Below are 16,605 nucleotides of genomic sequence, written 5' to 3'. Positions count from 1 at the left end.
GCCTTGACATTACGGGCAGTAATAGATACAAGCTTGGTCTACTCTAAGTGTCCTTTGTACTACAATATATGTCGCTTTTTCTCAAATGAAGTATTCAGATCGGGGCTTAAAAAAGGCAAGCTATTTCTACTACTACGATATTTACCATCATGACAACATAAGCGTAGGGTGTCCACGTGAGCGTCCACAAGAACACGTTAGCCACTGCCACCTTAGCAATACGCACTTCTGCACTTTGTTTCCTGGTGTCGATGTTGGAACGTAAATGTTCAACGTTCATCTTCTTGGCTTGTTCCCTTAAGGCTTTCTCGTGCTGACGAATAGCAAGAACTATCTGAGCGTACACAAATATAACGACGGTGAGTGGAAAGGCATAACACATAACGAATAGGAATACACCATAGGATTTTGTATTCCAGTCTTGGCTGATGTAGTCGAAGCTGCAGGAGGTGAGGATACCTTCTGGAATAAAGGCGTTCCAGCCGAAGAAAGGCCAAATGGAGATGATAATAGAATAACTCCAACACAAAAGAATGATTATCATAGCCTTCAAGGAGCTGATGTGAGAACCTTGGAAAGCTCGAACAATCACACAGTAACGATCGTATCCAATAGCAGCTAACGTCACTAGAGACGTAAGACCAAAGACGGATCCAAAGAAGCCATGAAGTTGACAAGCAAACGCTCCCAACGTCCAATAACCGCCACTAAAGCAGTTAGTGACATAAATGGGAAACTGTGACAACATCATCATGAAGTCACTGAAGGCAAGATTGACGATGAACATGTTCGCTGGAGAACGGAGGCTTTTCCTGCTTGAGAAGAGATACATGACGAGTCCATTGCCGAAGAACGAGAGAACTCCAAGAATGATGAAGATGACAGCTAGCATATAGTGCCACATAGGGTTAACAGGAGGAAAATTACTCCAGTGGCTATGAATTAGAGGTTTCACGTCATCAGGTACGTAATCCATCAGTGTAAATCCTTCCGGGAAGCCGAACTGCACTCCGCCACCCCTGTAGGCAAGGATGCCAGACACATTGAAGGTCCCAATAGCCATTTCTTCAGCCCTCCTTCAACAGAGTTTGAAGATTTCTTCAGCAGATTTTGAAGATGCCTTTGGCACTGTTTGAAATTCTTTTGATTTTGAAAATTTCTTTGGCAGATTTTGAAAATTTCTTCAGCAGATTTTGAATGATCCGTCAACAGATTTGATAAATGGCTACAGAAAAATTTCTTCAAACAACCTGACTGAATTCAGTGACGTGAACCCTGGACACACCTCGCTGACGGACTGGCAGAAGAGTGCGACTCACCAGCTCCGGAACCTGTATTTATTGACTAGGTCATCCAATCATTTCCATAAGTGTTGTGGGGCTTCTGTGGTGATATTCTCTCGCAAACTTCCTTGTGCCGTCTTTGGTAATGGACACATTCATATTGGTTCATGCTGTAATCCTGATGATATGGCTTCTATCTACATCATATTTACTTTGGCATATATTAGTTTTGAAAAGAAAGTCTAATGGATGTTCAACATTATGTTAAAAACAAATGTGTTCGTAGCTACTTTCGACACCATGACTAATTTTCACTCACCATTCCAAGCAGTCTTGTAAAAAGGTTCTATATTTCATTCATGTAACTCTCAGCAGGATTAAAATTTCATTATGTTGGTACTTTGCTGTTTATTAGCAGCTTGACTCAGTATATGTAAATATTAGGTAGGATGAGTTGCCTAATCAAATATTAGTATCATTTACCACAATCTTTCTGACCAATAACCTGGTAAAAAGGGGGAAAAGGATAAAGGATATTGAAGGATATAAAAGGATGGATAAGGTTTGAGGAGAGAGGAGAAGGGAAGTTTTTCTGTGAAAGTGAATATAGGTTGTTAACAGTTACATCAACACGACATGTAGCATATTTAACTTCATTATTGGACGACATTTATGTCTCCCAGACATAATTTGTCGCCCCGTGATTTAACATTTATGTTACTACAGTCGTTGTTTGTTAGTTTTCTGCAATTTATATGTAGCTTAAGTCGGTATATGAAAACAATGGGTAAGATAAGTTGCCTAATCTAATAAGAAAAGATTCTGTTCGGATTTTTAACCCCAGAGGGTTAGCATCCAGGATAACCCAAGAAAGTCAGTGCGTCATCGAGGTTCTCTCTGTCTCATTTTCATTGTTGTTCTCAATCTTGTCCCCCAGGATGCCACCCACACCAGTCGACTAACACCCAGGTACCTACTTGCTACGTGAACAGGACAACTGGTGTAAGGAAACGTGATGAATGTTTTCACCTCGCCGGGAATCAAACCTGGACCGTCAGCGTGTGAAGCGAGAGCATAGACATCCAGGCTACGGGCCCCCATACATGTTTCCATCATTTATGACAATGGTTCATCGGAACCTTCATTATGGCTCTTGGAACCACGCAGTGTTGTGCTGTAACTACCAAAGTATTACTTCATTCAAAATATTGAAATACACTGAAAAATAACTAGAACCCATCATCGGAACTCTCAAACTGAAAAACAAAGCATATTGGTCTTTATCTCCTCTTCCTTCAAGCTCAGTTTGGCATCTCGCTGATCTCTCAAAAGAATAAGTGTTCTAAAATTTTGAGATGTTGCTGGTTAATAAATGTATATCAAGTTTTGCTATATCTAACAGCATTGTTTTCTTAAAATATGAGGTAATATGTTGCACAACACTGTGTATGTTGCACAAAACTGTGTGTATGTTGCACAACACTGTGTATGTTGCACAACACTGTGTGTATGTTGCACAACACTGTGTATGTTGCACAACACTGTGTGTATGTTGCACAACACTGTGTATGTTGCACAACACTCTGTGTACGTTGCACAACACTGTGTATGTTGCACAACACTCTGTGTACGTTGCACAACACTGTGTGTATGTTGCACAACACTGTGTGTATGTTGCACAACACTGTGTGTATGTTGCACAACACTGTGTGTATGTTGCACAACACTGTGTATGTTGCACAACACTCTGTGTACGTTGCACAACACTGTGTATGTTGCACAACACTCTGTGTACGTTGCACAACACTGTGTGTATGTTGCACAACACTGTGTGTATGTTGCACAACACTGTGTGTATGTTGCACAACACTGTGTATGTTGCACAACACTGTGTATGTTGCACAACACTTTGTGTATGTTGCACAACACTGTGTGTATGTTGCACAACACTGTGTGTATGTTGCACAACACTGTGTGTATGTTGCACAACACTGTGTGTATGTTGCACAACACTGTGTGTATGTTGCACAACACTGTGTGTATGTTGCACAACACTGTGTGTATGTTGCACAACACTGTGTATGTTGCACAACACTGTGTGTATGTTGCACAACACTGTGTGTATGTTGCACAACACTGTGTGTATGTTGCACAACACTGTGTGTATGTTGCACAACACTGTGTGTATGTTGCACAACACTGTGTGTATGTTGCACAACACTGTGTGTATGTTGCACAACACTGTGTGTATGTTGCACAACACTGTGTGTATGTTGCACAAAACTGTGTGTATGTTGCACAACACTGTGTGTATGCAGCACAACACTGTGTGTATGTTGCACAACAATGTGTGTATGCTGCACAACACTGTGTGTATGTTGCACAACACTGTGTGTATGTTGCACAACAGTGTGTATATGTTGCACAAAACTGTGTGTATGTTGCACAACACTGTGTGTATGCAGCACAACACTGTGTGTATGTTGCACAACGCTGTGTGTTTGTTGCACAACACTGTGTGAACGTTGCACAACAATGAGTGTATGTTGCACAACACTGTGTGAATGTTGCAGAACCCTGTGTGTATGTTGCAAAGCACTGTGTGTATGATCCACAACAAAGTGTATATGTTGCACAACACTGTGTGTAAGTTGAACAACACTGTGCGTATGTTGCACAACACTGTGTGTATGTTGCAGAACACTGTGTGAATGTTGCAGAAAATTGAGTGTAGGTTGCAGAACACTATGTGCATGTTGCACAAACCCTGTGCGTGTGTTACACAACACTGTGTGTATGTTGCACAACACAGTGTGTATGTTGCACAACGCTGTATGTTACACAACACTATGTTGCACAACACAGTGTGTATGCAGCAGAACACTGTGTGTATGTTGCACAACACTGTGTGAATGTTGCAGAACCCTGTGTGTATATTGCAAAATACTGTGTGTAAGATGCACAACACTGTGTGTATGTTGCAGAACACTGTGTATATGTTGCAGAACACTGTGTGTATGTTGCATAACACTGTGTGTGTGTGTGTTGCACAACACTGTGTGCATGTTGCACAACAGTGTGTATGTCAGCATAGTTGCTGATCCCTGTATTCCCAGTATTATATAGCATAGCATATTAGTATCATCCCTGTGCTTTAGACACGAGATCCCTCGTAGGCCTTTGGCTTTGTGTGACGTCATAGGGATACACATGGGCAGTGATCCCTCTGTCCCGTCCTCTCTCGGCGGCAGACCTACAAGGCGTGAACAGGCTAGGCACCGGGCTCCATCTCTCATCTCAGTCTGACAATACACCTACCATCCTACAAGTGTGTCTACCTTATCCTACGATATCTCCATTCAAGAACCCTTACGATAAATGGTGACAGCGGTGAGCCTGTAATTCTGACGATTACAGCGATTTCTGGAGATAAAATTGTCGACCAGCAAGACGGCCATTTCGTGTGACCAGTAGGCCTACCGACTACCGAGATTCACCCAGCCAGCTACCTCAAGCCAGCTACTCTACCAGCTTCTACATTACTCACTGGTCAGTCTCTTTGTATTAGTGTTTCCTGCTTTTGCATTACTCCCGAGGGGTTGACCCGAGTTTGCAAAATAAGCCAGCTTCCAGTCTGTGGTGGGGGAGTCAGAACACCCGAGTCCAGTCCAGCCCAGCCTACTCCATCCAATTATTTTGCCTGCCAAGCCAGCTTCCACCCCTGCTGTGCTCATCGTGTGAAGTTATCAAGCTATTCTGTGTGAAGGGTTAAGATAAGCCAGCTAGCAACTAACCCAGGTGTCTTACTCCAGTACTCAGGCAAGCCACGTGACTAGTCTTCATCGCTTGTGATTCAAGTTCCAAGCATTCTGAGTGCTCCTTGTCATCCTTGTGGTGTTGTAGTATTTCGTGGGTTTCTTCTAAGCCAGCCGGCTTAGAATTATCTTCGCGGCAGTGTGGGTTTTCTCAGTGAGGCTTACGACGTTCAACCCATAAGCCCAGCCACTCACGATCACGTGTGTCGCACCATTGCCGGTCTCAGACGCCTCGCTCAGCCATTACCCACAAACCCAACTACAGTCGGCCATTACATCTCACCTTCCTCATCAGTGTTTTGGTGCACTGCTAAGGGTTGTAGCACCATATTTTAAGGACCACATAGGGGGTCAAGAGCTAGAGAGTGGCGCGCCATCTTTAAAAGCCTCCTGTGTGTTGTCTCTCGCCGATTTAAGCGCAATTCTACGATCATCTGTGCAGAGGACAGCAGCAAGACGATATAAACAATCCATCAATCTCATTTTTTTCAAGTGTTACAGCTATAATATTTTTTTTTTTAGAGACATTTGCGAGTGTTGAGACATTTCTTTTGTGTTCCCAGTGAATTTTTCTCTTAGTGACATTCAGTGACTCTTGATCAGACTCAGTGTTTATCATGTACTGATTGCATTCATTTCTTTTAATCTCCTTAATTCAGTGTTAATTTTCGTGCATTATTTTATATCTGTTGTGTTGTGTATCTTTTTATACACTTGAAGTAAGTACTGAGTGTTTTTCCTTTGTTGTGTGTGCAACATATGAGCAATATAGAACTTGTGTTTAAACTTCAGAATTCCAGTGAATTAACTCAGTAAATTTTTCACCTCATATTCTGCATCACAACTCAGTGTTGTCTGTTATTTTTTTTTCTTCCCAGCATTTGTGTAATTCTATTTTTGTTCCCTGTGTGTTGAACATTCTTGTGTTCATATTCCTTTATTCAGCCAGTGTTTAATTTGTCTTATTTCCACAGACAATAGTGCCATTTTTTTAAGTCCCAGCAAGAACTCAATTTTACAAAATTTTTCACACATCAAGTTTCATTGCAAGAAAATTCTAGTACTGTGTTTATATTGATGTGTTGTGTTCTGCATAACTGTAAGTGTTCAACCCTCTGTTTTATGTATTTTTTTTGCACCTATTATTTTTCATGTTTTATTGAACAAATTCACTCTTAGTGCAATTTTTAAGTTCTCCTTTTAAAGTAAATTGTTCTTTTGCTTGTTGTTTAAGTGCAGTTAAGAGTTAAAGTGTTCATTCCTTGATATATTTCTTTTCTTGTGTGTTATAATTTTTATTATTGCACATTGACTCATTTTGCAATAATTCTTGTGCAAATATTGTGTTGCTATTAAAGTTTTCTTGCAGTAAAATTTTATGCAGTGTTGTGCAATACAGTTTATTACAGTGCAGTTTCTTATGCTCTGCTCTGTGCATAGTATTTTATTCTGTCTGTCATTTTAATTTTTATTTCAGCGAATTGTGTGTTGTTTTAATTTTTGCACAAGTTTATTGAGTCCATTTTATTATTTTATTGTGTATTTTCCTTGTTGCATTGAAAGTAAAGACAACTCACTGTGCCATTTATTCAATTTAAAGTAAAAGTTGAGCATATTAGATTTGAGCAAAGTACAAGTTCTCTTGATTTTCAGTGTTTGTTAAGTTGCATATTATTCTTGTGTGAGTTCTTTGCTTACTGGGTAACTTGTCAATTTTTAATTACTTATGCAGAATAGTTAAGCATTTTCTTCCATTTAAATTCACTGTGTTGTGTGTTCCTCAGTTATCATTTTCTCTGTTCTCTAAATTCTAGTTTTTACATTTTGCAAACATGTCTCAAGTTTTCTCTAGCGATGCCTCAGCACTTGCTGCTAGTACAACCATTAATGTGTCAGCCCAAAATTCGAGTAACTCCGTATCAAACGATAGACATACTCAGACTTCTGGCCTGCGTAACTTCACTCATGATCCGTATGATGCTATGCCATTATTTAATGGTGACCCAGACAACCTTGAAGGCTGGTTTACTGCAGTTAGAGCCAGAGCTGACGCTTCAGTTGATGGTCCCCCATCTGAGAGTCTTTTAATAAGTATCGGAAAGGAGAGTCTAGCCCGTTCTTCAGCTGCCTCAAATGTATTTAAATTAATTCGTATGAAGGACTTCCAAGATCTGACCAGGTGGCAAGATTATGAACAGTTAATTCGCAATTATCTTGAACCAGTGCGAGAAACCGATCCGTTCGTTGTTCTCAAAGAATTAGTTTGCACAGCCCCGAGACCAGAAGAGTCATTAGAGGAGTTTGCTCTCCGTCTCAATAACCTAATGTCCTCATTTGTTAAAGCAGGCCAAAATTCAAGATATCTTAACGATAGTGATAAACCAGCCCTTGATGGATTTGCCAGATTAGCTGCATTTGGAGTCGTTAAACAACTAATGCCACCGACATCTAAGTATGTGTACAATTCAAGTCCGCTAGATGCTAATATGGGACCGCTTAAAGCTCTAATCCATGTACGAAATTTGTGTCCCGAGGGATCCTTCCCTTATCGTAGGTCTATGCCAAACACCTTGTCCAATCCTGTACCTCCTTTAGTTTGTGCTACTACCAAACCTCCCAACCGCAATCACTCACGCTCATCATCCAAAGCAAGTGTTAAGAGCTATCATTCCCGTAACACCCATAGTACGTACAGTAACCACAGTCAAATAATTTGCTACAATTGTGGTTTCCGTGGCCATATCGCTAGTAATTGTTATGACAGTTACCCTAAGAAGCGTCGTACTGATGATGAGTACCAGTCAGATCTTCCCTACTGTACTCATCATAGAATTCATGGACATGATACATCTGAGTGCAATGCGCTCTACAATATGCGGTACTCTAGATCTTTCCATGGCCGTTCCAACCGCAGAGCCAGGAGAGGAAACAGACGTCGTGGTTCACAGTCTAATCAGAACCAGGCTCATTCTTCCAATTCGGGGGAATTAGAGCGCCCCAGTCAAACCGCCCAATGGTGACGGTAAGTGATAATGAGTACGCCATCCCCGTTCACAATTCCTTTGAAGCCTTAAGCAGTCTCGAGAATGACAATCCTGCTGATGATGTGGCTTCACACGTCTCTGACGTAGAGGAATTTGGGGATGAAGTAGAAGATGCTTTCTCCGATGATAACTCAACTTCCTGTTTGCATATGAGTTCTAATGCAACGATTGGTCCATTAGTACAAGCTTCTGTCCATAATGCGCCCGTTCATGTGTTCATGGACTCTGGTGCGCAAGTTAATATCATTAGGTCTAGCTTGTTTAAAGAGAAGCGGTTACGACGTATCCTCCTCGTTGAACCAACTACTGTAACCTTCCTTGGTGGAGTAGCTGGTTCTCTTCTGCGAGTCCGAGGTCAGACTTCGCTCACCTTTACTATCCAAGGCAGAGACTTTACTGCTGCTTTTCTTGTTGTCGACCAGATTACTTTCCCTGGTGACCTTCTTCTGGGATTTGCTTCCATGCGAGACTTACGCATTGTGCTCGACCCGTACCGATGGCATGCCCAAATAGATGACTTAATCGTTCCATTCTGGGGTTACCAGCTTGGATCAGAAATCTGTCATACTGCTGCAGAGTATGATGTACGCATTAAGTCCTTACAAGCCAATGCAATTTCCAGTAGCGTACCCAAGCGGTCAGGCACTGGTAATTCTGTCACTCCCATTAGTGTTCCACCTATGCCTTCAGACTTGCAGGATAGTGTTCCGTTGCCTCAAGTGCCCGAGGACACTCAGACAGCCTTGAGTGCACAGCCTATCCCTGCAATGACTGCTAGTTCGAGTAGTAGTTTCTCCACAGGGGATGCCTTGTCAGAAAATGATTACTTGGAACTAGTAATGCCATCTCTTGTTGATGTCACATGCCGTTTGCAGAAAGACGTCTCTGTTGCGGCTAGTGCTCTCACTAGAGTGTCTGTTGTTGTTCCTAATGTTCCAGATGGTGATACCGTCCTAGTTGACAGTGATTCCTGCAAGGTCAAAGGTTTATTTGTTGAACCTTCCTTACACATTGTAAGAGACAGTAAGATCCATTTACTCCTTGCTAACACTTTGGGTCACAGTGTTCGTCTCAGAGCAAATACCAACCTCGTTGACCTAGTTCACTATCCTTACCCTGTTCAAGTACAGGATGACGTGTCACCTGACCAGTGGGTCGGTGCTATTTCTACCGGGGAGACCTCATCCACTTCTCCGGATCAATCTGTTTCACCAGTTGAGGAGAAAGACTTAGCTCCTACTGACTTCCCAGACGAAGTCAAGCGTTTGTTGACTCTGTTGAACAAACGTCGTAAAGCTATTGCCTTACCAGGTGAGAAGATGGGTATAATGAACTTATTGTCCCATCGTATTCCACTTGAACCTGGTACTAGACCTATTTACATACCTGCGTACAGAATGCCTCATTCACAAGTTGCTGTTGCAGAGGAACTGATCAATCAAATGCTCAATGATGGAGTTATTGCACATAGCAATTCACCCTGGAATGCGCCCTTGATCCTAGTGCCTAAGAAGGATGGCACTTGGCACCCGGTGATTGACTTTAGGAAGTTAAACGCGAAAACCATTCCAGATCGTTTCCCACTTCCTGTACTAGGTGACCTTTTATGCAATATCGGAGATAACAAAGTCTTCTCGACCCTAGACTTGTTACAAGGGTTTTGGCAAGTCCCTCTTCACGAGGACAGCCAAGAGTTAACAGCTTTCTCCACTCCCACAGGTCATTATCATTTCCTCCGTATGGCGTTTGGATTACGTTCGTCTCCTATCACGTTCTCTAGACTCATGACCAATATCTTTAGAGGTCTGATAGGTAAAGCACTTATGGTGTACTTAGACGACGTAATCGTCATGTCCGAAGACGTGGACACACATCTGAAAAGACTTGATACAGTACTTGGAAAGCTTGAAGAAGCAAATTTAAAGATCAAACTGTCTAAATGCCAATTTTTCAGATCAGAAATTAAGTTTCTTGGTCACGTAGTCACTCCTAGAGGGGTTACGACTGACCAAAGTAAAGTAACTGCAGTACTAAATTTTCCAACTCCCAAAACTGCTGATGCCGTAAGATCCTTTGTGGGCTTAGCAGGTTTTTATAGATCTTTCATTGCTAATTTTTCTTCCATAGCTGCTCCTCTAACCGAGTTGCTTAAGAAAGATGCTCCTTTTGTTTGGACCTTCCGTCAAGAAACAGCATTCCAAACTCTAAAAGAAAAGCTAACATCTGCTCCAATTTTGAAATTCCCAGATTTTTCTAAGCCCTTCTATCTGACAACTGATGCTAGTTCAATTGGCATAGGTGCCGTACTAGCTCAGAAGACTGATAGCAAGTACAACGCAGTTGCATTTGCTAGCCGAGTCCTTACGAAGGCTGAACGTAATTATACAGTAACGGAGCAAGAAGCCTTAGCAATAGTGTGGTCTTTAAAGCACTTCCGAGACATCATTTACCAGTGCCCTGTTCATGTCTTGACAGATCATGCGCCACTGATACCTTTATTCCAGAACAAACAGCCTACTGGAAGGTTAGCCAGATGGTCCTTGACTATCCAAGAGTTCAATCCCACTTTTGAACATTTACCTGGCAAGTCAAATGTAGTCGCAGATGCTCTATCGCGACACGTTAGTGTAGTTACTGCAGATCCTCCATTTACTGTCGAGGATGTCAAAACTGCACAAAGACTAGATCCCATGTGGTCTGGTGTGATTCGATTCCTTCTCCAGGAAGATCCCATTCTTACTGTAAAGCCACCAGCACCCATTAGTGACTTTGTAATGAGTCAGGAATTACTGTATCGAACAGCCGAGTTGGGTACTCCAAGCAGAAGAGTTTACCAGTTAGTAATTCCACAGTCACTAGTGAACGTAGCTCTACAGCTAGTTCATGATGCACCAGGTGTTGCACACCCTGGTATGGATCGTTCTGTGAAACAAGCCAGAATGAAATACTTTTGGCCACGTATGGCAACTGACATTTCCGAGTATGTTAAGAAATGTAGTGTCTGTATGCAGCATAAAGGAAATGTCAATGGTCCTAACCCAATCCAAGTGTACCCAACCACTAGCGAACCGTGGGAAAGAGTTGCCCTTGATTTGTTAACTAATTTTAAATGTTCCCTCCAAGGCAACAAACATCTGTGTGTTATGGTAGACCATTTCACCAGATATTGTGAGCTAGTTCCTATTGCAGATAAGACTGCAGAGACAGTAGCTAGAGCGTTTAAAGAACGCATTATCTGCAGGCATACCACCCCAAAGTCCTTAGTAACAGATAATGGAGGTGAATTCTGTAATGAGATTCTTGAAAATTTGTGTACTTTATACAAGATCTCTAAATCCACCATTGTTCCTCATCATCCTGCCAGCAATGGGTTAGCCGAAAGAACAAATAAGAAAGTACTTGATGTTCTGAGAGCCACTATCAACCCCAATAGTGAAACTTGGGATGAAGTTATACCAGATGTCCAGTGTGCCATAAATTCTGCTTACAATGCTTCCATAGGTGATACTCCACATTATGCATTGTATGGTGTAGACAAGCGTTTACCCTATGAGTTGTTATATTCTACTCCGAAACCTAATTACAACCCTGATGATTTCGTAGCAACTCGTACCAGCTTAGCTCAAAGTGTTTTTAGAAGAATCCGTGAAACACTTCATAAATCAACAGCAGAATTTACAAGAGTCGCAAACACTCGAGCAAAGCCATCTAAAATCAAAGTAGGTTCGAGAGTTATGCTGATTAACTTTAACAAAACGTCTGCAATGCCAAAGCTTGATCAAAAGTTTGTCGGACCTTATCGAGTAGTTGAACATATCACTGGAAATAAGTATAAGGTTAGAGAAATTAGTACTGGCAAATACAAAGAATCGCATTTAGATCATATGAAATTAGTATGCGATGTTGAGGATATTGCTACCCAGACTAATGAGACAGACTCTGACAATCCTCCTGATCCTGTACTCTCTACCTCAGATACTCAGTCAGATACTCAACCTGAATGTCGTTACTCCTTGCGTACTCGACAAGTAATGAGAAACCCGCAAGTATCTTTTGTAGATATTCCTTCAGATCTCTCTCAGTCAAGGCATGTGTTAGCCATTGCAGAGGAATTCGACCCTCCCAGAGATGATAACCATTCTGCATACGTAAACCTTACCCTCGCAGAATTGGGTTTAAATGTACATAGTCTGTATAATTAGATGTCCGAGATGAATGAATTTGTCAATTGTGTGTTTTATTATTAGCTGATCAGTTTGTCAGAAATTTTCGTGTTCACGTTCCCTCCGTATTCTGAGAATTAACAGTCTAGATTTGTGTGCACCGAATCTGCCTTTCTGTTAAACACTTCTTTGTATATAATTATTCTTCCTCAGAATCCGTAGAGTGCATGAATACAGATCGATCGATCAATTCCATCCATATTGTATAATGATTTGTTCTTATAGTTTGTAATGATTACGTTAACACCCATTACGTCAAAATCATGTTGTACCATCCATTAGTTCTAAGTTATATATGAATTTGTTATTGTATAGAATCAGCCCAGATCCGCCTGCCTGTTCAGCCTATAGTATAGTAGTGTATGTCGGGACGACATACGTAACATGACCGAGCTGTCAGCATAGTTGCTGATCCCTGTATTCCCAGTATTATATAGCATAGCATATTAGTATCATCCCTGTGCTTTAGACACGAGATCCCTCGTAGGCCTTTGGCTTTGTGTGACGTCATAGGGATACACATGGGCAGTGATCCCTCTGTCCCGTCCTCTCTCGGCGGCAGACCTACAAGGCGTGAACAGGCTAGGCACCGGGCTCCATCTCTCATCTCAGTCTGACAATACACCTACCATCCTACAAGTGTGTCTACCTTATCCTACGATATCTCCATTCAAGAACCCTTACGATATGTATATGTTGCACAAAACTGTGTGTATGTTGCACAACACTGTGTGTATGCAGCACAACACTGTGTGTATGTTGCACAACAATGAGTGTATGTTGCACAACACTGTGTGAATTTTGCAGAACCCTGTGTGTATGTTGCAAAACACTGTGTGTATGATGCACAACAAAGTGTATATGTTGCACAACACTATGTGTAAGTTGAACAACACTGTGCGTATGTTGCACAACACTGTATGTATGTTGCAGAAAATTGTGTGTAGGTTGCACAACACTATGTGTAAGTTGAACAACACTGTATGTTGCAGAACACTGTGTGTACGTTGCAGAACACTGTGTGTATGTTGCACAACACTGTGTGTATGATGCAGAACACTATGTGTTTGTTGCACAACACTGTGCGTGTGTTACACAACACTGGGTGCATGTTGCATAACACTGTGTGTATGTTGCACAACACTGTGTGTGTGCTGCAGAACACCGTGTGAATGTTGCAGAACCCTGTGTGTATGTTGCACAACACTGTGTGTGTTGCACAACACTGTGTGAATGCTCCACAACACTGTGTGAATGTTGCAGAACCTTGTGTGTATGTTGCACAACACTGTGTGTATGTTGCACAACACTGTGTGTATGTTGCACAACACTGTGTGTATGTTGCACAACATTGCGTGTAAGTTGAACAACACTGTGTGTTTGTTGTACAACACTGTGTGTATGTTGCACAACACTGTGTGTATGTTTTAGAACACTGTGTGTATGTTCCAGAATATCAATCATGTGTATGTTGCCCAACACTGTGCGTGTGTTACACAACACTGTGTGTATGTTGCACAACACTGTGTGTATGTTGCACAACACTGTGTGTATGTTGCACAACATTGCGTGTAAGTTGAACAACATTGCGTGTAAGTTGAACAACACTTTGTGTTTGTTGTACAACACTGTGTGTATGTTGCACAACACTGTATGTATGTTTTAGAACACTGTGCGTATGTTGCAGAACACCATGCGTATGTTGCACAACACTGTGTGAATATTGCACAACACTGTGCGTATATTGCAGAACACTGTGTGTATGTTTCCCAACACGGTCTGTATGTTGCACAACACTGTGTGTATAGTGCAGAACACTGTGTGTATGTTGCAGAAATCTGCGTGTATGTTGCACAACACTGTGTAAGTTGCACAACACTGTGTGTATGTTGCACAACACTGTGTGTATAGTGCAGAACACTGTGTGAATGTTGCACAACACTGTGTGTATGTTGCAGAAATCTGCGTGTATGTTGCACAACACTGTGTAAGTTGCACAACACTGTGTGTACGTTGCACAACAATGTGTGAATGCCGCACAGCACTGTGTGTATGTTGCAAAACACTGTGTGTAGGCTGCAGAACACTGTATGTATGTTGCACAACACTGTGTGTATATTGCAGAACTCTGTGTGTATGTTGCAAAACACTGTGTGTATGTTGCATATCTCTGTGTGTATGTTGAATAACACTGTGTGTACGTTGCACAACACTGTGTGTATGAAGATTGAGACACTTATGCAGCATATGGGAATCTTTATTCAGGAAACGTTTCGCCACACAGTGGCTTCATCAGTCCAATACGCCTTCCTCTTTGTATTGGGCTGATGAAGCCACTGTGTGGCGAAACGTTTCCTGAATAAAGATTCCCATATGCTGCATAAGTGTCTCAATCTTCAACTTGTCGGTTTTTCAAACCATTCATCACAACTGTGTGTATGTTGCACAACACTGTCTGTATGCTGCACAGCACTGTGTGTATGTTGCACAAAACTGTCTGTATGTTGCACAGCACTGTGTGTATGTTGCACAAAACTGTCTGTATGTTGCAGAACTCTGTGTGTATGTTGCACAACACTGTGTGTATGTTGCACATAAGAGTATGTAGCAAAATACTGTGTGTATGCCGCAGAACACTGTGTGTATGTTGCACAACACTGTGTTTGTTACACAACACTGTGTAAGTTGCACAACACTGCGTGTATGCTGCAGAACACTGTGCGTATGTCGCACAACACTGTGTGTATGCTGCACAGTAGTGAGTGTATGTTGCACAACACTGTGCGTAGGCTGCAAAACACTGTGTTTATGTTGCACATCACTGTGTGTATGTTGCAAAATACTGTGTGTAAGCTGCAGAACACTGTGTGTATGTTGAACAACAATGTGTGTATGTTTCACAACACTGTGTGTATGTTGCACATCACTGTGTGTATGATGCAAAATACTATGTGTATGCCGCACAACACTGTGTGTATGTTGCGCAACACTGTGTATATGTTGTGCAACACTGTGTATGTTGCACAACACTGAGTGTATGCTGCAGAACCCTGTGTGTATGTTGCACAAAACTTTGTGTATGTTGCTCAACACAGTATGTTGCAAAACACTTTGTGTATGTTGCACAACACTGTGTGTGTCTTGCTCAACACTGTGTGTTTTTGCACAACACTGTGTGTAAGTTACACAATACTGTGTGTATGTTGCACAACACTGTTGGTATGTTGCACAACACTGTGTGTATGATGCGAAACACTGTGTATATGTTGTAGAACACTGTGTGTATATTACAGAACACTGTGTGTATGTTGCACAACACTGTGCGTACGTTGCACAACACTGTGTGTATGTTGCACAACACTGCGTGTATGCTGCAGAACGCTGTGTGTATGTTGCAGACCACTGTGTGTATGGTGCACAAAACTGTGAATGTTACACAACACTGTGTATGTTGCACAACACTGTGTGTATGTTGCAGAATACTGTGTGTACGTTGCAGAACGCTGTGTGTATGTTGCACAACACTGTGTGTATGTTGCAGACCACTGTGTGTACGTTGCAGAACGCTGTGAGTATGTTAAACAACACTGTGTGTACGTTGCACAACAATGTGTGTACGTTGCAGAACGCTGTGTGTATGTTGTACAATACTGTGTGCATGTTGCAGAACACTGTGCGTATGTTGAAGATCACTGTATGTTGCACAAAACTGTGTATGTTGCACAACATTGTGTATGTTGCACAACGCTGTGTGCGTGCTGGAGAACACTGTGTATATGTTGCAAAATACTGTGTGTATGTTGCACAACACTCTATGTATGCTGCAGAACGCTGTGAGTATGTTGCTCAATACTGTGTGTATGTTGCCCAACAGTGTGTGTATGCTGCACAACACTGTGTATGTTGAAGAACACTGTGTGTGTTGCACAACACTGTGTGTTGCACAGCACTGTGTGTATGTTGCACATTGTGTGAATGCTGCACAACACTGTCTGTGTTTGTTGCACAACAGTGTGTGAATGCTGCACAACACTGTGTGTATGTTGCACAACACTGTGTGTGGTGCAAAACACTGCGTGTATGTTGCACAACACTGTGTGTATGCTGAACAACACTGTGTGTATGTTGCACAACACTGTGTGTAAATTGCACAATATTGTGAGTGTGTATGTTGCACAACACTGTGAGTGTGTATGTTGCACAACACTGTGTGTATGTTGCACAACAATGTGTGTATGCT

General features: G+C 41.9%; 1 protein-coding gene across 1 annotated transcript; it reads right to left on the bottom strand.

Annotated features, from left to right (window-relative positions):
- Positions 1 to 91: 91 nt before the first annotated feature.
- Positions 92 to 1,322, bottom strand: LOC138852222 (compound eye opsin BCRH2-like). Its single transcript, XM_070081941.1, has one exon. It carries the CDS (start codon positions 1,061 to 1,063, stop codon positions 107 to 109), a length of 957 nt encoding a protein of 318 aa, XP_069938042.1. The 5' UTR covers positions 1,064 to 1,322; the 3' UTR covers positions 92 to 106.
- Positions 1,323 to 16,605: the final 15,283 nt, after the last annotated feature.

Source organism: Cherax quadricarinatus, unplaced genomic scaffold (assembly GCF_038502225.1).
Source record: "Cherax quadricarinatus isolate ZL_2023a unplaced genomic scaffold, ASM3850222v1 Contig5229, whole genome shotgun sequence".
In the NCBI taxonomy this organism is placed as follows: Eukaryota; Metazoa; Arthropoda; class Malacostraca; order Decapoda; family Parastacidae; genus Cherax; species Cherax quadricarinatus.
The sequence above is the reverse complement of the archived record's forward strand: the minus strand, read 5'-3'. Positions and strand labels throughout refer to the sequence as shown.